At 41.8% G+C, this 20,896-nt stretch overlaps 1 protein-coding gene across 1 annotated transcript in view; it reads right to left on the bottom strand.

The window, feature by feature from the left end:
* The window catches only part of NAV2 (neuron navigator 2), a 388,814-nt gene extending 371,300 nt beyond the window's left edge, over positions 1 to 17,514 (bottom strand). Inside the window, exon 1 of the mRNA XM_083863374.1 lies at positions 16,948 to 17,514. Coding sequence (XP_083719500.1) covers positions 16,948 to 17,022 — 75 coding nt within the window. The 5' untranslated portion in view covers positions 17,023 to 17,514. The remainder of the gene's footprint in view (positions 1 to 16,947) is intronic.
* Between the last annotated feature and the right edge of the window lie 3,382 nt (positions 17,515 to 20,896).

Below are 20,896 nucleotides of genomic sequence, written 5' to 3'. Positions count from 1 at the left end.
AGATGCAGCCCCATTTCTACTGCAAATTTATCCAAACTTTCAGAAACCAAAATTTTAAGCTTCTACCTATACCTGAAGAAGTATCACTAGAAAGTTTTCACCAACTTGTTCTCCAGCAGAAAGTTAAAAATAAGATGTCCTCCTGCTCTTAGAAGCCCATTGAAACAAAATACTTCCTCAGCAACATCCTTGTCACACCAGGCAAGGAAAACACATCAATCCTAAGGACACAATGATGCTCCAAGGCTTATCCCATCAGTTCAGATAAACATTAAAAAGTTTGACTGACTTGGATGCACCACTGAACAAAATCTAACCTTAAATGAAAAGACACAGAAAGAGGGGTGCTAATTGAGTTCTCAGCCTGGTTCATTCCTTGTCATTACACAGCCACAGAATTGCAGGTATCAGCTGATCTGTGGAATTCAGAGGTACCTCAAAAAGCTTGATTTCAGACCACTTAAACATTCAAACCTTGCAGTGATGGCTACACTGGGAACCTGAGTGGCAACAACCACACATTAAGTGCTTCTAGATATGGGCCTGTATCTTTCTATAACATCACCCTTCTATTTTCAATGCTTCTTAGCAAAATATTCATAATAATCTTTCAAAGCTCCAGAATGAGGATCCAATAATGCCAAAATACCATTAAGAAAGAAACTAAAGGGTAAAGGTTTTAGTGTAACCTCAAAATATGCAATATTTACTTGAAGCAGTGTGACAGATGGGCCAGCCACTACTTTTTCTGGCTTTCTCCTAGCAGCCCACAACTCCTGGACTTACACCAAACCTCACCATTAACATCAGAGGTACAAGGACTACATGCTAAAGCAGGAGAGAAGAGCCACAAGAATCTGATGAGAAACCTGCTGACAGTACGTGATCAAAACATGCACTAATTGATTAAACTTTTAGGCTAACTTTCAAAATGCATGTTCAAGGGCAAGTCATACAAGTTGTTCTTGCCTAAGACAGGTATTTCAGCTACCAACCACACAGGTTAAGCAAGAAGGAAACACTTCTTTATCTACTGGCTTTTTTATTACTCGCTCACTGGTGTGGATTTTAAATCAACTCATATGACTAAAATGGATTCCTTTATGTGGTGAAATAATATGAACAATAACACACAAGTTTCTGTGCTAGAATAGCTGCCTCCAGTGAAACCATCAGAGTGCTCAAACTGGCAATAGACATAGTGCTCATTTTCCAGTGGCATCACACCCACGCCTTGAATTCACTAAGAAAACAAAATGTATTTCTTTAGGAAAAAAAAAAGAAAACACGCTGTCAGAACCAATATCACAAGTTAGCAATTCCTTATCCAACAGAGAAGCTTTTTCAACTGAATACGAGGATTTCAGTCTGAGCTATTAACTTGCAAAGGCTCAGAACAGAGAGATTCCCAGCTCCACATTCAAAGCAACGTGACCATGGTGCAATTTGTAAATGCAGTGCAATAGCCAGTTCTGCTTCCCAAACCACTGCCAGACTTGTTCCCATGCACAGCAGTACTCATCTCCAAGCCTTTTAATGAAAAAATCAACTATTTCTGATGGAAAAGATAGGCACTTGGTTTTGTGGCTGATATTCATAGGACTTCCCATGTTATTCTGCGCTTCACTCCTTGCCTCTGAGCCATTAATTGCAAATTACTCTGCTGCTGGGGAAAGTGCACCTTTGGAAATCCCTGGAGTTTCATGGCAAGTATTTTTCTATTTGCATAGCAGCAGGGCTCCAGTAAGCATGAGCACTGGGCATCACCTTTCTTGGGACTCTCCAGATGGATTTTAGGATCTTACCTAAAACAGCCAGGAGATACTTCAAGGACAAGTTTAAAAAGAACAGAGAGCAAAATAAAGCCCCTTATGCAAGGGCTGAAATGAGAAAATCCATTTTTCATTAAGGCATACTAGTATAACCACAAGACCTGACTTTTGTTAGACAGAGAATTCTTCTGTTGATCACAGAGGGAAACTCACAGCAGACTCAGAAGAATCTCAGACTTATGAATTCCAGGTACCCAGGGAAATAACACAGGCCTTAACACCACCACATCCAGCAAAATGCAAATTAGGTTGTGAAAAAGAATACAAACCCCTTCTCCTCCTCTGAAAGCCAACAAAACTGACAATTTCCTCAGCTTTTTTTTCCTGTCTCTTTCACTGGCTGTGCTCTGTTGCTGAGCCTTGGACAAACCACTGGGGTCGTGGACTACAAACACAACTAATTTATGTCAGGCAAAAATTTGACAGGTTATAGCTAAAAAAGCAGGGTAGAATAGATGCTGAAACACAGTGAGCCATCACAAAGCTGTTCTGTGCCAAGCTCTTGGTTCTCCATTTTCCTTGCTCCAGTGGAGAAGGAAGGAATTGAGGCAATTTTTGTTCCAAAAAGGTTTGTGCATCTTTACAGACAGAAAGATCCAGGCAAAGCCACCACCTTTTATTTCTGGGTTTACTCTGGTGTGCACTTTTCCACAAAGGAACACTGGAGTCCCTATCCCAGAGCTCTCACCACGAATTTAGACAAATGTCAAGATGAACTTTGCAAAGACACAAACTTTCCACAATTTAACATTGTTTTTCATCCACCCTGTGTGTATACTTTTGAAACGCAGGTCAGAGCCAAAGAGTCAATGCAAAAGGAAATAATTTGAGCGTTTTCAGTGAGAGCACTGTATTGTTTCTCTGCTGTTCTTGTGTATCTGCAAAAGTAACTTGTTCCATCTGTGGTTTTCCTCCGTGGAGCACAAGATTTGCTACTCAATATTCCCTTCCCAAGGCTGCAGAGAGAAAGAGCAAATTTGTATCATTCTTCCTTTGTATGAGGATTTCCACAGTGGTGTGAATTTTGCTTAAATCCATTTTCAAAAAGAGTTTCCCCTGCTCCTGTAGCTCTGTGTGAGCTCATGTCCCAGCACACAGCAAACTCTAGAACAAACCTGTAGAATATAACACCTTTAGCACAGTTTTCATTTGAGCAGGCTCAAAATACTTAAAAGGAAGGAACAAATGAAAGGCTTTTACATAGTCACTATCCTGTTTCATCAAATTTCCCATCCCTCCCATCATCATCATCTCAAAGCTCAGTTTCACTGAAATATTCCTGCATCTTCTCTGTTGGCCTCTGCTTTTATCCAGAGCTTTTCTAGATAAAAATCCCCTTTGTTTCTGAGGGAACAGATATCCCTCTCCTGCCTAACCACTTACATCACCGAGGAAATCATCCCCTTGATTGCCCTAACAGTACATTAGCAGTTAAAAATATATATATTCTACCACTTAAGGCTTGCATGTCTGAAAGAGCAGATGATGCCCACTCCTTCCAGCAGCTTTTCTGCACTCAGATCCCCCCCATCAATTTCCATGCAAATTCCCCAAGGAGAATGACTACAAAGACTGGGCTCCTGCAAATATTTATAGCATAATTCAACACGGTTAATGAAGTAACCATGACACAAACCAGAGAGAATACCAGTTTAATGTCACTCCTTAGCCACATGAATAGAAATTAATATATACGCATAGATAGCATCTAAATCATGAGACAACTACAGGCTCTGCATTGCTAAATAGTGCAGTAACAATACAAAAAAAAAAACCAACCCCTGAATCCTGAAAGGTAAATATGTCTAACAGACAAACAAACAGTAGAAAAGCTAAATTTCACTTTGTGGGGGGAAAGGTGTGGAAAATCAGCATAGGTGACCTTATTTATGGTTCACTTTTTTCTTGAGTAGATACAGTGATATGCAAACTGCTTCAATACTAGCAAAAAGAAAAAATAGCGCTTCAGGTTAAATGCCATTGACCAAAAAAAAAAAAAAAAAAAAAAAAAAAAAAAAAAAAAAAAAAAAAAAGCAACTGAAGGAGATGTACTCACATGGAAAGGTATCCAAGTATGATAATGGTACCCACCCACCTCTTAATTTCCAATCATCAGTTTTACACTTTTTACACATTGCCTGAGAGATAAGCTCCTAGTATTGAGTGCTTATCAGTGCACACATTGGCAATTTCAAGCAGTTTTGCTTAGGAAAAACAAGATTTCTAAGCTACTGTCATCTCATTTTTACAAGCATCTGCTATCTTTATTGCTTTAGGATTTAACATTCAAAAGGGTATATACAGTATCTAGTAATTTAAAAGGTTTTCTTCCTCACAGTATAATCCTTTTAAAAATATGCTTCCGTGTTCATATGCTTGCATTTCATTTGTATTACAGAAACTGATAAAAAATAACCTAAAACCTAATAGTCTACTCCTGTGACTACATAAAAATCATACTTCAATCTACTAGTTCTACCCTTGCTTTTCCAAAAACAAAAAACAAAAAACAAAAAAAAAAAAAAAAAAAAAAAAAAAAAAAAAAAAAAACAACTTGAATTATATACAATGTGTGAAGTCAATGATATTAATTCCCTAATTAGATATTCTTTTCCCATTATCCAAAAAAAATTGGTATTTGATGCAATGGAAGTGCGCACAACACGTTATTAATCACTGTCAACAATGTGAAAGGTTGCAAAGATAACTGCTCATCGTTATAGAATCTGGGCAAGTGGCCAAAAAGGAAAAAAACACACACACACACAGAGGGATATTAAGTTATCATCAATGGTTATGAATAGTTCTTGGCTTCCCAAAGTTCAGCACTCAAAGGATGTGATGTGCTGCCTGGATCTGCCCCACAAAGACGTGGATTTCAGGAGGGTTTATCTGCACCATGTTCTCTGTGAACACGCAGTGCCTGGCCACATACGCTGCCTGACAACGTGCCTGGACTGCAGACACACAACAAGTGGAGATATTGGAGCCCAAGACTCAATTTTGAACCATTTCCTCAAGTGCACAGTCACTTCTTCCTCTCAAACCTATTAAACAGTCACCACATTGTTTTATGGCACCTTTGACATTATCTGCAAAGGAGACAACACTGTATCACAAAAACAAACAGTCTTCATCCAGCCATTAAACACAGATCAGGACTGAATGCTTTCATTACTTAGAGGCTGTAAAAAAATTCTAAACTGAAATCCACTTTCTAGCTTAATAGGAATGGAAAATAACTCATAAAAAGCACTCTGGATTACTAATCTTAATTGGCAACAAAAGATTATAATTGGAGTTCATCACAGCAATTGACTTGCAATAGAATCATTTCAAGCACACTGTTCTCTTCTAGAAGAAAATTTGCCATTCCAAACTCCCAGATGAATTTGGCCACTCCTTAAGTTGGCTAAAAACATGTGCCAGCTTTAAAGGAACATAATTATGTCCTGAATATTTAAAATACACCTGCTGAAGAGGCTTACTTGTAGAAATTGCTGTCAGAACCACCACTGTAACCCAAAGAAGGGGGGCACAAGAAACCTTAACACTACATTCTCATCCAAAATCATGAGATCCAGCAAATAAATTAGTGGTTTACTTGGAAGATACCTGGCAAGATAAACTCATTAGCGTGTATGATTTGTTTATACAGACACACCCCCCCTCTCGAGACATTCAAAACATCTTGGAACAATCTTAATCCTAAATCCTTCTGCACTTGATAGTGACCAGCTTTTACTGCAGAGGGAGTGTTATCAGTTGTAATCCATCACCCTGTGGCAGAGGAGATGACAGTGAGGAGAGGACATCAGTTGCTGCTTCATCATCCTCAAAAACATGTACAAAGTTCTGTATTGTCCTTGCTTCCCCAAGAGCACAAGGCAGCACCAGAGCCCTGGGATCACCCCCATTCCCACACACACTTCTGGCTCTGGGGGACATTTCTTGCCTTTTTCAGAACACACCAAAATTCTGCGCAGACAGGAACTGTCTGCACCTCAATGCACACATGAAAAGCCACTAAGGAACAGTAAAAAAAAAAAAAGCTACTATGGGGCAGTACAGTCATTTACAGGCTGCAGAGCGTTGTGGTTTGTAAGAAGTATCTTTTTGTTTGTTTAGGGGGTTTTGTTATTGTTTAGAAATAAGGGCACTTCAATTTTTAAGCAGATCTCCTCATATGAGGTGAGTGCTTGCATCATTCTTGCTTTCCATGCACCTTGTGCTCTTTTCTACAAGACTCAAGTATTTATCATTTTTCAAGATTATCCATTTTCCAACTTCCATTTTCCTAACAGCAACAAAACCCCCAAATAACAAGCAGAACCAGCACTGCAAGAACAAGCCAATTCTCTTCCAGCTTCTCATTCTCCATCACTCTCTTATTCCCCCAAAGATCTTGGAGCTACATTGCCTAAAAGCCATACATGGCCACACTGAACAGCTGGATTAATCTGAAAATTATGCCCACCTCCAAAAGGGAAAAAAAAAAAAAAAAAAAAAAAAAAAAAAAAAAAAAAAAAAAAAAATTAGCTTAATCCAAGAGGAATCCAATCCTGGGAGAGCTGTGTGTTCTCAGATAGTCTCATCTGTGTAGGGCAGCATTGAAGGGGCCACCGAAACAAGGCAGCCCTTGAAATGTGAAGCTGTAGCAGCAGGGCAGTAGCAGACACATCAGTCCAACCCATGTGGCACACTCAGATTGTGAAGGGCTCTTTTGGTTCAAGTTTTAGTAAAGCTCCAAAGACATTCTTGCTATTGGAACACACCCAGGCTGGGCCAGTCATCACCACCAAGGCTGCAGCACTTCCCAACTCAGACCCTGCCAAAATAACCCAGAGAAGGAGAGAGGGAGGATTTTCTTTCACACTTCAGCACTTCACACACACCCCTCCTGAACCACAGGGCTCCATCTTTCCTGCTATTATATACAATTGGAAATTAATCTTCTCCTCCATAAAGAGATATGCTTATACACGGAAAAATCCAAAAGCTACAGCTACAAGCCCAAAATACACTTACAGATAAAGACAGGTGAATAGAGAAAACTAAAAACGCTGTGTTTATGCCATTCCTGATCACAATGGATGGTACAAAATCTGGATTTCTTGCTAATGCCACTCAGTACATACCCTCTTTCCCATTGTGATTCTGTCAGTGTTAAACACACTGACTTCACACTCAGCCACTGTGAGTACAGTGCATGACATTAGACCACCCACCATCAATTCCAAATTCCAGGCTCTTAGGAAAGCAATCATCTGCCTATCTACCTAGAAAGGCCCTTGCCTGTACATGCTGCCATCTATTTTGGCATTTTGAAGTGCTCTACTGCACTTCAGGTTACTACATAGTTTACACAAGGTGAAAAATCTCCCCCACACTCACCTTTCATCCTCTGCCAGCTGGTCTATTATGCCATGTCATCTGAGCTTTAAAAGGATGCACCCATGTATTTATCTTCCCCACCTGATAAATATTTATGAATATTTTATTCCAGTGCTAACACATACACACTCATACTAATCTTCCTTTTATTTAGTCAAGCATCTTAAAGGAAAAGGAGTTTGAAGACAGGCTCTTCCTACTGCCAAGCCTGAGCTCCAGCAGTCAGCATATTAATCAAAAGGATGCCAGTTTGGAGGGCAACTTAAAGAGACAATAACAAACCAGCACATAAGATTAATAAGAGTTTTACATCAATGAAATGCAGTATTTAAAATTAAATGCTTGAAATAAAGATCTCTTCCAGTGTTTTGTGGTGGTCTTGTCGTTCACAGAATGTGAGATTATCAGCCTAAATAGCATTAAAGTTCAAAGATTATGCAATTGGCTGATGCAACTTTCCTTCATCTCTAGTATTTTATGTTGATTTTGATCAAGGCTGATATGGAAAGGGCACACTTTCAATAACTGAATTAGCACCATCTAGTTTTTGTTTGATTAGTTTAGCATTCATGTTATGAACCAATGGAACAACAACAGAACAACTGAGGTCCAGTTCATGCTCATACCACAAAAAGATTTAACTACAGCCCACCTTTCCTTATCCTAAGCCTTGCAATTCTGTGATCTCTCCAGTTTCTAACCACTATCATATCTCTACTGTGTTCACAGGATTTACTTAAAAATTTTGAGTATCACAGCACTAAATTGACGACACTTTAAAAATTCATTACCTTGTTTGACACGATACAACAAACATCAATGAAGGAAAACAAGTCATCTGAATTAGGAGACTTTAGAGAGAGAGAGACAGGGAAATAACACAGGCAATTCCATCTGCCTTGTTACATTTTTGGATACATACTGGATGTATGTTGTTTATCCAAAACAAATCCTCCAAGTTACTGAGGATCTGATAGTCACTGCTGTCATCACAACGAAGAACTGAAAGACTTCAGAAAATAAACTGCAAGCTAAATGTTAGCAGCACACAGAGTTCTCATTCCCCACATAGGAGTGAGGTTTTTCAAAACAAACCTACCTTTGTCTACAATCTCTCCACTGTTAACACATCCCAGGAGCTACTCTCTTGCCCCTCAGCTCCCTTGAATACAACTCCTTTTTTTTAGTGCAGAATACTTGAAAAACAGCCACGCAAGTCTGAGTACATATTTATTACCATCAGTGTGCAATGGCCTCAAGAGACATCTACACATCATCATCTGTTAGCAAGAAAAGGAATCACAGTCTTCAATACCAGGCTATTTTTTCCCTAATGCTGCAAGGACAAGCTAATTTGTAAGCCAGATCATTTCTTTCTAAAGGATGAATGACAGTCTTCTGTAAAGAAGGGATTTTCATAATTCTACCACAAAAAGGGAAAGCTGTTTTTTTATTCTACCAAAAAAAAAAAAAAAAATTATGTCCATCGTCTCACTGATTTACTTCCATGGGAACATTGTAGGAGTCTCCCAGTTTCCCAAAAATGAGTGGGGCTCCCATCAGAAGCTGCAGTAGACTCCCGAGCAGTTGGAGAAAGGGTGAGATATCTACCCTGGCTCCATCTCCCCATAATGCACAGAGACCAGGGGTCACTGTCACATCCTTCCTCTGGGTTACCCTGCATTCCCACACAGAGAAGAAACTGACCAGCAAAGGGGTTTGTGCAAGAAACTCACAGGTATTACCCCTTCCAGTCTCTCTCTGCAAAGAGAACTTACAACTTGATGTAGAAAACAGTAAGTACTGCATTACAAAGGGAATTTCAGCTGGGAGAATAAATTCACTTAGTCCAGCAGTCTCCTATCAGTTAGAGTTAGACCAATGTGACCTTCAACAATTTTAGAAGAAAATATCCCTTTTCATCTGTAACACACCTACTTTACTGCCAGGTTCTGTTATATTTTAAGTATTCCTCCTAACAATCCTCTGAAAGTAACACGTGAAGGTGAATGCAAACACAGACATATGATGCTTTTCAAGCAGGAATACCTGAGAAAGACACATTTGTCACACTCACCAAGGATTCCTTCATCTGCACTGCACCAATAAATATGCTTAAAGTTGTCTGTTGTACTGGATCTACACCTTAACGGAGAGGCCTAATTTCTTTGGTAAAGAATATACTAGACCTTCGCTGCTGCTGGAAGATGTCACTAATATTTGTTTCTTAAAGTTATGAATTGCTGCAGTGTGCAAGCATAAATAAATCTATACCACATCTGTCAAACTAGACTATAATCAAGCAGAAAACCCCCTAACACTGAGTGCCTAAAAATAAATACTGACAAATGCATGTCTGCCTCTCCCTAATGCCTCCTCCTTTCTGGAAGACCCTTGAGTCTGGAAGCTTTGCAATACACCCTAAAATCAGTAAAGAGGTCTGAATTATCACAGAGACTATTTCCTGTACACTCCTTCCTCCTTTTCCCCATTCCCTTTCCTACCACTCCCTCCACCAGGAATATCACAATAGATAGCAGACCTCAGGGATATCAAATTTGCTTCCAGGCACAGACATAACAAGAGGCAATGTCTGGCTGTCCAATTTGAATTTCCCAGCTATTTAAGGTTTTGAAGTATTTTATACCATGGCCCACACATTATTCCAAGTGACAATTACTTCAAAGCCAGAGGGTGGCCATTTGCATAATAATCAACATTTTTCTAAGGAGGTGTGTGGGGAAACTACACGCTAATGAGTTAGAATGTGCATTATCTGAAAGTCACACTTGCTTTATAAAAATAATTAAAAACACTACCTCTCTAGTGTTTACCTTCTTGTACCTCTTATGTAGCAGACAGAGACACCTGTCCTGTCAAATGCACAGGACACAGAACTCATTTTTGCAGCCCTGAGTCATCTCAGTCATTTTCATTGGACCTTTCCCATGTGTAAGGGCTGGGGAGTGGGCTGGCTCCTGAAGCAGTGCATCAGGTGAAATGCATCCTGTGGCACAGAAAACATGGGTCTACTACACTTTAATCACAGAGAGAAGGAGGGAAATACAGCAACTTCCGCTAAACCACTGTAAAAGAAGGGAATGAGAGAGAAAGTGCATTTCACAGCTGCAGAAGCATTTCCAGGAAGACTCTGCTATTAGGGGCAAATTTTTCTGCAATCTAACTAGTAAAAGAAGAATTTTTTTTACTAAGCAGAGAGTTCTCTTTAGCATCCTACAACCCTTTTTAATATCAAAAGTTAACTTTATTTTGAAACAAGTATTCTTATACTCCAAAGAATACACCCTATACTACATTAGCCCTTACCTGTATTTACTACTTCAGCCTTTTGGTTTCATTACCTTTGAAATTAGATTGATGAAGCCATTAGGATCCTAGCTATAAAATCCTCATTGATACCACAGGATGTGGAAAAGTGGAGTAAGAGGCTCACTAATGCACTGAGCCCCAGCCACAGCATCATGTCCAGCTCTCACTCTTTAGCCCACACTCACAAGGGCCCCAGACAAGGCACCCCAAAGCCAACTAGAGGAGACAGGATATACAATCCACCCCAGATTCTGGGGATTTTCCACTGAATCAAGATGCTTGGCTAAATTTTGAATTATCCCAGCTAATTTATGACCATTAATACTCACAGTCATCCAAGATAAGAACAATAATCATAGGCAATGCCTGAGGGTTTCAAAGCCTGTCAGCAGCCACAGCTGGAAGAAGGGCTGGATTTCTTCACCACACACAAGGCAAGCAGCTGATACATCAAATTGCTGGGTTTCTGTCCAGCTCTGAAAGATCAGTTATTGATCAGTGCCACTGGCACCACTGCACAGCAGACACTGCCACAGGATTTGAACCAGCAGTTCACACCAGTGCAGTCTTAATTTACCAGCAGAGGACAGAGGGGCAAAAACCAGTTTAGAATTACATGCTGTGTAGATATACACAAATGCAAGCAGGGAAGATCCTCCAGGCATGAGCAGAGTCAGGAGTGCTGTATAAAGTCTTCATCAGCACTCATCCTCACTCCTTTAAGACTGGAAATAGTCAACTCTTCCATATTATTCAAGAAAATTTCAGCAAACAAGTAATTTCTGTCTGATTTTGTACAGTTCTATTAACAATGGCATCAGCACTTATCTGTTGTGTAATCTGCCTACCATGCAAGCATTTTCAGAGACATGCTTGCCAGGATTTTGGAATAAACCCTCAAGAATAATCATTCTGCTTTTTGTTCACGTGGGGGAAGGTGGATATGCTCCCAAGCATATTGTAAACTCATCCCCCATGCTCTATTTTTGGGTAAAGCTAGAGATCCAAAACCAGACATCCTGCTCAAGGAGCGCCATCAGCAAATTTGCAAAAGGTGTTACAGATGTTTTCCACAGAGATCTCTACCCTTGTAGTGAAATGCTTCACTCACATTTCTCCCATCACTACAGAGCCACAGCACAAGCAGCAGTTGTTTATGCATCTCATCAGCCACTTGGTTTCATCTCCTGGTTAACTTCATCCCCTCCCTCTCAAAGAGGTTTAAGCCACAGCTCATGTGGAAAGCCACATGGAATTGTTCTTCATGGCTTAAGCCACCTGCATATGCACATGGGTATTTCTCCCACAACCTTGGAACTCCAGCTGAAACTCCTTAGCCAAGTTATTTTTGAGATAATGAACATCACTTTGTATGAGGAAGAGAAACAGCAAATGTGTACCTGGTGCCACTCACAGTGGCTCATTTACTCACTTTACAAAACAGAGGTAAACCTTAAAAATGTGGGCAAGCCTGAAGCCTCAAGGAATCACACATGAGCTTTTTTCACTGCAGAGTAACACTGACGTGGGGAAAGGTCAGGGCAGAGAGAGGGAAGACTGACAGAATTACAGGAGTCAGTTCCCGTGGAGACTCTGCCACAGAGTCCTCAGGCACATGAAGTTCACCACTTGCAGTCTAACCTTTGGTTGACATCACCACAATCTGATCCTTTGTATCGCATCCTAACACAACCTTACAGAAGCTGGAGAAAAATCATCCTTGAATCTTAAAAAGTTCACAAATTCCTTTAACTAGATGAAGATTACATGAGACATCAGCTGAATTAGCGAGATCCCTTGTTCATATTAGATAAACATTTTTGACAATATGGAAAATTTCTTCATGACCAAGGTCTGGCTGGCAATACCAAACTACACTCCTGTGACTCTCCCTCATTAAAACCATTGTAAAAAATCATTCAGATAAAACAGAAGAAAAATTACCTTGTAGCAACCATTAAGGTGAAAATCTGCATCACTAAAACACTACCTGTTTCTTTGAGCCATTTTTCAGAGAAGAGTGATTTAAAATTGTCACAGACAACATACCCACAAAAAAGGGTTACAGAAGCATCTTAAAGAGCAGGAAATTTATGGCCTTAAAGCAGAAGGACACACCACCCAGACACATCCATGTAACTAAAATCTCCCAAATCTGATCCTGTGATTATAAGGTTTAAAGTAAATTTATTAACATAATCTTAATTATTGCAATAAAAACGTAAAAAATCTGGTCAGGCACTAAAATTCTACAGAGATTGTTGTATTTACAGAAGGTTTTAAATTAAATGCCTGAAAAATAAAGGAGAAGCTGACATTTTTTTCTCAGTTCTCCTGTTCAGTGGAGTTTTATTGCACGTATATTTCCATAAAAACCCAGTTAGTGAAATTATCAAAACACCACAACACAGCTTGCTGTAATTTCATAAGCTAAGCCTTGCTGCAATTTATAAGTGGTTATACTTGAGTGCTTCCACACTGGCTCAGCAGCACAGCACCCAACTGCACTAATGTTGCATTAATCAGCACAAAATTCTGCTAATAAACACAGTACCCTGCTTTAAACAACACAAATCCTCAGTACAAGCAGGTCAACACATGTGAGACTGCCTCTGCTCTTTAGACTGACTTTGAGACAAAGGTGGCAGCAGAGCATCCTCAAGCAAATGGGATGTGTATCAATAACAAGGCAGGAAAAACACAAACCCAAGAGAAAGCTAAAGCATATGGCTTCAGTCACGGGTGCTGCTCCAAGAAAAACAAGTCAAGAGAGAAAGAAGCCCCCTGAAAACAGTGTTAGTCTGCCTGTCACACTGTAAAACTGCAGCTCACACGTTCTTCATTCAAAATAAAAATAATAAAAGAAAACAAGAGCTGAGGGTGCTTACTATCAAGTAGCAAAAGGGGGGGGGGGGGGAAAATCTGTATAGACACCACCATCAGTTTGGCTTTCCAAGATGCAGTGTCAGACACACTCTGCCTTTGGGGCAGCACAGCCAGAGAGCTTCCATTGTTATTTCAAAGTCCAGGGTGACAGTTTCTTTGCAGTCAAAACCAAAAGTGCCCAAAAATCCTTATACAAAAGCAATCAGCCCTCCACAAGCCTGTGAGGTGCAGCACACCATGTTAATTTCTGTGCTGCTGACAACAAATACATTCCTCCCTAAAACCAACCAGCCCAGCACATCAGGTAAGTGAAAATAAACATCTAAATAATTAAAATCACAAGTTAGCCAGAGACAAATGTTTAGGTAGACAATAGAGCACATCTAAGCATAAAATACACATTTACAGAGATCCTTCCAAAGTCAGAATGCCTTTCACAATTACATTTTAGCCATTATTCAGTCAAAGAGGGTTCAGTCAGGCAGAGCAGAAGAGACTTCTGTCACTATTGCACATACACATTTCCTAAGGATGTCCCACTAACTTAGAGCTATGGACCTGAATGAAAAGTCAGGAAGAAGGGAGAATGAAGGATGGAAATCAAGTGCAGAAATATTCTGTTTCACTCATCAGCAGAAAATGCCCTTTTATCAGAGCACAGGGCAGCACTAAATTTTTCATGATACAGGACATGAAAACTACATTATTTTAAGAGCAGTTTTTACCTCAAGTCTCTTCAAGAGAATCAAAAAAGTAAAATTCACTGCTCACAAGTGATTATCCATTTTATACCAACACAGTACTCTACATAAAAACTTTACACACAAGAATTCTGTAAGCATCACCTGTATTACTCTCATATTTAAAGACTCTGTTGCCAAGGTCAGATCCTGGCATAAAGCCTGCTCGCTATTCACATTAGTATTCATGTTGGTAATCGTGCTACCTTCAGATGGTCAGCTTACATGGTTGTTAAACCTGATCAGATTCTTCACTTGTACATTAACAGTTACACGGAATTTGGCTATGTAATTCCCACTAGAGCCAACTTAAGACATGTAGATGGTTGCATTGCTATCCCAAGGATTAATATGAGTCCTCTTTAAAGTCTGGGAAGCTGTGATGAGTGAAAAGAACCTGCTTTGGCTGATTGCAGCCAAGCCAGAGGCAGGCCAGTTTTGAATTCTTGATGACCAGCCAATATATGAAAAGCAAAACCCCATCCCCTCTAAAATACAAGCACAGATACTAAATCTTGCCTTGCTTTAATCAATAGAGCTACTAAGTTGATATTTAAAAATACACTTAAAGCAAACAAACAGGAAACTAACCATTATTTCTACACCACAAATGCAGACATAGCCTTCTGCATTTCACTTGGGAAAGACAAGTCAGATCCATCATCGAGGGGTGGGTGTACATGCACAGACTGATTTCTTACTGCTTCAGAAACACTAAACAATGGTTGACTTTAATGCCCATAAAATAGATGGTGATAAAAAGGATAATGCACTCACCTGATTAAAAATGAGCTTGGTCTTATTTCTTCCAGCACAAGCCTCATTTCCAATAACAAAAAAGTGTCTATTGATGATTCATTTTAATGATCACACATATACACTTTTCCCTACCAGATATCTAAGCATTTTAAGCTTAGAACACTAAAGTTTACATTATTATTCAATTCCACAATAACATCAACATTATTATTATTCCAAACTGATTTTTCCCAGTTGCCATAAATCTAAGCAAAGCTCCCATCAGCAAGCTTTCCCTGAAAAGTTCTATAGGAAATGAAACGTAATACTCATATTAAGACTTGTTTTGCAAACAGAAGTGAGAGAGATCACCCAAGCATGCAGAGTCATTAAAATGGATCTTACATATATCATTATAAATTTAATAATCTCCATGACGGCTAGAGTTCAAGTTAAAATGAATGTCAGCAAAGCATGACCAATTGATGTTATCCCAGCTGCCACTGAGCCTCACTTGGGGTTACATTATACATTCAGAGGCTACATGTGCACCAAACACCCAGAGCCAGGAGCAGATGGGAGATGTAGGCTCCCATACCCATCAGCTAGGAGACACAGACATAATTGCATATTAATTCTGGTGCATCAAAACAATTACAGCATCCTTCGGTGTCACAGGTCGCAAATGTTTTTCCCATCACGCCCCACATGCAGGATAATGTTGTGCACTGAAGGGAAGGAAAGTGTTCTAGCAGCCTCCAGAAATTAAGTCAATAGAGGGATTTTGTTTCAACCCTTATTGATTTACTCCAGTCCCAAAATGCTTCCTTGAAAAAAAAAAAAAAAAGTAGAAGGAAGACCTCGGCAGGTTGTCAGTTAATAGATCATGCTCGGTGCAATTAAGATGCATTCAGGAGTTTTATTTTGTTCCCCACATAAATGTTCCCCAAATGCCATTTCTCTCCAAGCAAGCAGCTGCATTTTATCCAACTCCTTGAAAGTCTTCCAGGCTGCTTAGATTTCCAATGGGGTGACAGGGAAACCACTTTTATTCTTCAGCAGGCCTGATGAAATTGTGACACAAACCTCCCTCTCCCTAAAATTAGACAGTGCTGTTGAACAGGAAAACAATAGCTGACGGTCAATTTTTTTTTTCTAACTCAGTTTTCAACTGAAATAAAGATCATGCAGAGGAAAAGAGCTCTCCACACAGAGCTGAACACAGTATTTTCTACCCCCCATCAACTCTGCATGGAGGACAACATCAATGATTTATACAGGAGAAAAATGTCAAGTCTTAGTCTGCTTGACTGGTGCCAACAAAACAATTTTGGAGCCCCAGCTGTTCATCAGCTATGATTTTGTCTGAGACAAGGACTTCACTTGGGTCAGTTTAGTGCACAAACCCATCAGGATGGGATAAAACAACACCACCTTGACACACAGAGCTTGCCACAAAGCACTCGGGCAAAAGTAAATGCCAACAGCTGACATTAGGCACGTTCCACTGTACATTTTGGATCAAGCCAAAACTACATCTGGCAACTGCAGCAAAATACAAACAGTACCACCAGGACAATGAGGACACTAACAAGTGCACAACGTTCTCAGCAAACTGCAACACCAAACGCCAAGAAAGCATTTTTCTAACCACTCCACTAATACCATCAACAGGGAAAAAAAAAGCTAAGCTTACAATATATCAACAATCTGACCAAAGTCAGTACATTTCATTTGCACTGCATGTCTCTTTCATCAACAAGCAACCAGAGTTCTAGAGATTTTCTCCCTTTTTTCGCTCATATCACAATTTCCCCTTCCCTCAGCTCTTTGCTCCATACATTGGAAGAAGCCTGAAGAGAAAGACAAACATTTTCTAAAACATATAATCAGGAGAAGAGATCTACAGCTGGCTGAGCATAGCGAGCAGCAAGTGCAAGTGATAAAAGCATTATGTGGAGCTCTTCTGCCACTTGCATTTCCTTCAGTAATTTAAGCAGAAAGTGTTCCCACCTTTTGTCACTTACCCTTTTTTGATCTTCCAGTCCATGTGTCACAGTCTTTCTTTTCTGATGTTGGCTGGATTCAGAGCCAGGTTCCATTTCCCTGCTACAAAGACTCTTTCAGCCCCTTTAAGCTTTCTCTAAAACTCCATAACTATAAACAACAAAAATCTAAAAATAATTTTTAAAAAAGGCGAGAGAATTCCTTCAAACCTCGTCCATTGTCTCTTATCATCCTTCTAAATTGCTGTTTGCCATCACTGCTCATTATCCTAACAAGCAGCCATTCTGTGAGCCTCTATATCCTACAGTAGCTCAGATGGAGGTTCCAGGTGTGTGTCTCACAGGAGGATGACAGAGCTGAATCCAAACCCAGTAGTTTGTGCCACATTATTGCTCCATCAGCAGCCTTTTCAGTGCATTCCTGGCACAGATAATTTGTATGTCAATAAAGGTGTAAATGTGCATTTAATCCACTGTGTTGATATTATCAGCATCCCTCTCATGGGCCACCTTCCTCCCATAAATCAATGTAAACACTTCGCAGTGATAATTGCCTTTTGCAAATCTAGCAGGTGTTAATTACGTAAAATCATCCATGCACACTTGTCATCTTCTTCTGTGTATTCAAACAAATACCTAGAAGAGGGGGGAGGAAAAAAAAAGCAGTTTTTACCATCTTGAAAGAAAACACAGCTACGGATGTTCTTCACCCACCACCAGGAGCCGCGAGTCAGAACTGATACAATAATTACATGTTTTCAACATGCTACACTACTCATCCAAGCTCCTCAAAACGCTTTGATGCCTATTTAGAGTGTTACCTTGCCTTTAGGGCTTCTTGCATAAAACCAGCCCAGAATGACAACATGGTCCATCAGAGGTGAACCTGCTGCAACGGTCCTGACTGAAACCTGAGAGGATCAGCTCAAGACTCTGCTTTTCCAGGGTTCAGAGCCCCAGAGCCAAAGCCAAATCCATTATTCTGCAGGGGTCTCTTACCCAGGGACCTTCCTCCACAGTCAATAAAGTTACTGAGTGCCACCTCCCAAAATCCTGAGCGTGATAATGTGTGAACAAACAGGTTCTGTTCTTACTCGGGAAAGAAAGCAGAGCAGCACCTGCAATCACAGCTTAGCAGGTCAACCAGCTTAAAATGCTGTTCTCTTTGTACTGAGAAGCACAAGTTTACTACAAGAGACAAAGAGTCTCCTGAGTTAATTGTTAAGGTGGGATCAATGTCAGCAGGCACCAGGAAAAACATATTTACTACACTGAGTTCCATACTAAAAAGGCTAAATATTAAATCAATTTCAGCCACCTTAGCTGAGCATGGTATAAGAGCACATATTCAGCTGCATGTTGTTACAAGCCTGGTAAGCACCAAAAAAAATCCAAACCTGCGTCCTGTGTAACAAAGGAACTAATAAATAAGAACATCATCAGACACTCTCCCACCACTGAAGAATAAACAGCATAAAAAATAGATTTCTCACAACACAGTGGAAATGCTTGTTCTGCATGCTGAGGTCCCTTGTTATGCCAAGGCACAAATCTTGACAAGACAACAGGTAGAAATACTGCTCTTGCCTATCACTTCAAATGCTCTCTCACCATGAAGCAGGAGGTCATTAAGCCAGTTCCCTTTTCTTCTAAAGAGCACAGGAAAGAATACAGCTGATTGCAGCAATGCTTTGCCATTTGAAAGTAATCTAAAAACACATCTAACCCATTTTACAGAGGAAACAGGAGCTTTCCAATTTTACTTGAAACCAGAATCTCCTCCTGATCTATGGTTTCAAACCTGCCAAGAGCCAAAGGAATCAGACAGGTACCTTGAGGGCAACATACGGCCTCTGACCTCAGCAACAAATATCACAAGCAAAAAAAAAAAAAACAAAACTCCAAATTTTAAAAATATCCTTAAGTCCCACCGAGGAAAACTTTTTCCCTCCAGTGATTTCACTGTGATGTGACACATGAGACTGCATCAGTCACATCGTGTAATGCCATGCTGGAATAGCATGACATAACCAGTGCAACTAAGGACAACATGAAAGGTCCCCTCAACTAGAAAAAAAAAAAAAAAAAAAAAAAAAGTGCAGTCTCTGGAAGTTCCTGTGCATTCAATATTCCAGCTTTAACCATCATGGAAACAGCCTCTCTGGGGAAGCACATGAGGATCTATTTGTGTGTAGTATTTAGTACATGGCTGCAACCCATGGCCATGTATTACAGGTATTTAGTGTCACTGCCCAAGTTAGCTACATTAAGCTTCATATATTTAAAATAACATATTAACAGGAGGAAAAAAATGCATCCTGAAGCTTAAAGAACCATTTCAAGTCAGCCACAAACCATACCATTTCTGAATATTTAGACCAAATTTTATTCTTACTAACCCCAATAAAAATAAGTTTCACTTTTTTATCTATGTGCATATCTGACTGTGGAGATAGATTTATTAACAAGTTTAATTTAATGCAAATTAATTGGCATTGAATCCAAAAAACAAGAAGAAAAAAAGCTAAGGTTTGCTGGGGAAACCACCACACAGCCAGAGACATTGAAACCAACAAAAAAACCCGCAAGTGACCAGAAATCTACATTACCCCATTCACCCATCGCAGCAACATCCAAAGCCCCCGGCTGGGCTAGGACTGAACATCATCCCTGAATAAAGAGCTCTAAGAGCTCAGAGCCCACACCCGGCCATGGTCTGAGCACATTCACAGTCAGGTTATCCACACCTGACCATGGTCTGAGCACATTCACAGTCAGGCTGCCCACACCTGACCATGGTCTGAGCACATTAAGTCTCAACGAACCACAAGTGAATCGATATTCTTAAATGTAAGCCCCAAGAGCTGCCCCTGGGTATGTCCCAGCAGGGTCCACCCCCCCACAGGCGGTCCCAGGGAGGTCCCCACCTGCACAGAAACACCTCTCCGGGTACCCGGGTCCTCACTGCCGCCGCCTGGCCGCAGCCTTCCATTGAAAGTGACGCCAATTAACACAACTTTCGCAGATTTTCCCACTAAAACGTAACCAATCTCCCAACGTGGGGGAATTTTTAATCCCCGCGACCGCCCGCGTTTCGGGAGCGACCAAAGCAAAGGCACAAGTTCTTTATTTCCAGGCGGGGAGCGGGATCCCGGCACAGGCTCCGCCAGGTGCCGGACAAGCCCCGCGGGTTGGGGACACCCGGGCGGGGGGACAGATAAAACATCACCGATAATGACACACGGATAATGGCAGAGGGCAGCGGCGGCAGCACCGGCGGCCAGCCCCGCCCGGGTACCGCGGGAAGAGGGGAGGGAGGGAGGGAGGGCAGGAGAGAGGGCAGGAGCGCGCCCGGGGCCGGGGGAGGCGGCGGGGCCGGGGGAGGGAGGGAGCCCAGCGCAGCCCAGCCCGCACCGCCCGGCCCCGCAGCACAAGTTGCGGCCCCGCGGAGGAGCCGCTCCCGCTCAGCCGGGCGGGCGGGGCCGGCCCCGCCGGGGATGGGGCAGAGCCCCCCAGACCCCCCGTCCCGTCCCGGCCCGAGCCCTCCCCGGCTATCGGCGCTCGCTCTGCCGGCCCCGGCTCCGCCCGCCCGCCCGGGGCCGCGTCCCTCCCGCCCGGCGGAGCGGGACAAACTTTCGCATCCCTCCCGCGCCCCGGGCCGGCTCCCCCGGCCCGCCCCGTCCCGCCGGTACCTGCCGGGGCTGCGCGGGGGCCGGGCGGCTCTGGGCGCTGCTCTCCCGCTGCCGGCGGCCCATGCGCCCGGGGCAGGGCCAGGGGCCGCCCTGCTCGCCCGGCTCCGGCTCCAGCGCCGCCGCTCCGCGCCGCCGCCACAACTCACTCTGCCGTCGCCAGGACAACGAGCGCCCGCCCCGGGCCGAGCCCCCTCCCTCTCTCCCTCCCTCCCCGCGGCGCCGCCCAGCGCGGGGGCTCCCACGTGGGGCCGCCACGCCAATGGAAGGCGGAATGCGGC

Source organism: Zosterops lateralis, assembly GCF_965231275.1.
Source record: "Zosterops lateralis genome assembly, chromosome: 6".
Taxonomy (NCBI): Eukaryota; Metazoa; Chordata; class Aves; order Passeriformes; family Zosteropidae; genus Zosterops; species Zosterops lateralis.
This window is presented reverse-complemented; position numbering and strand designations above follow the sequence as displayed.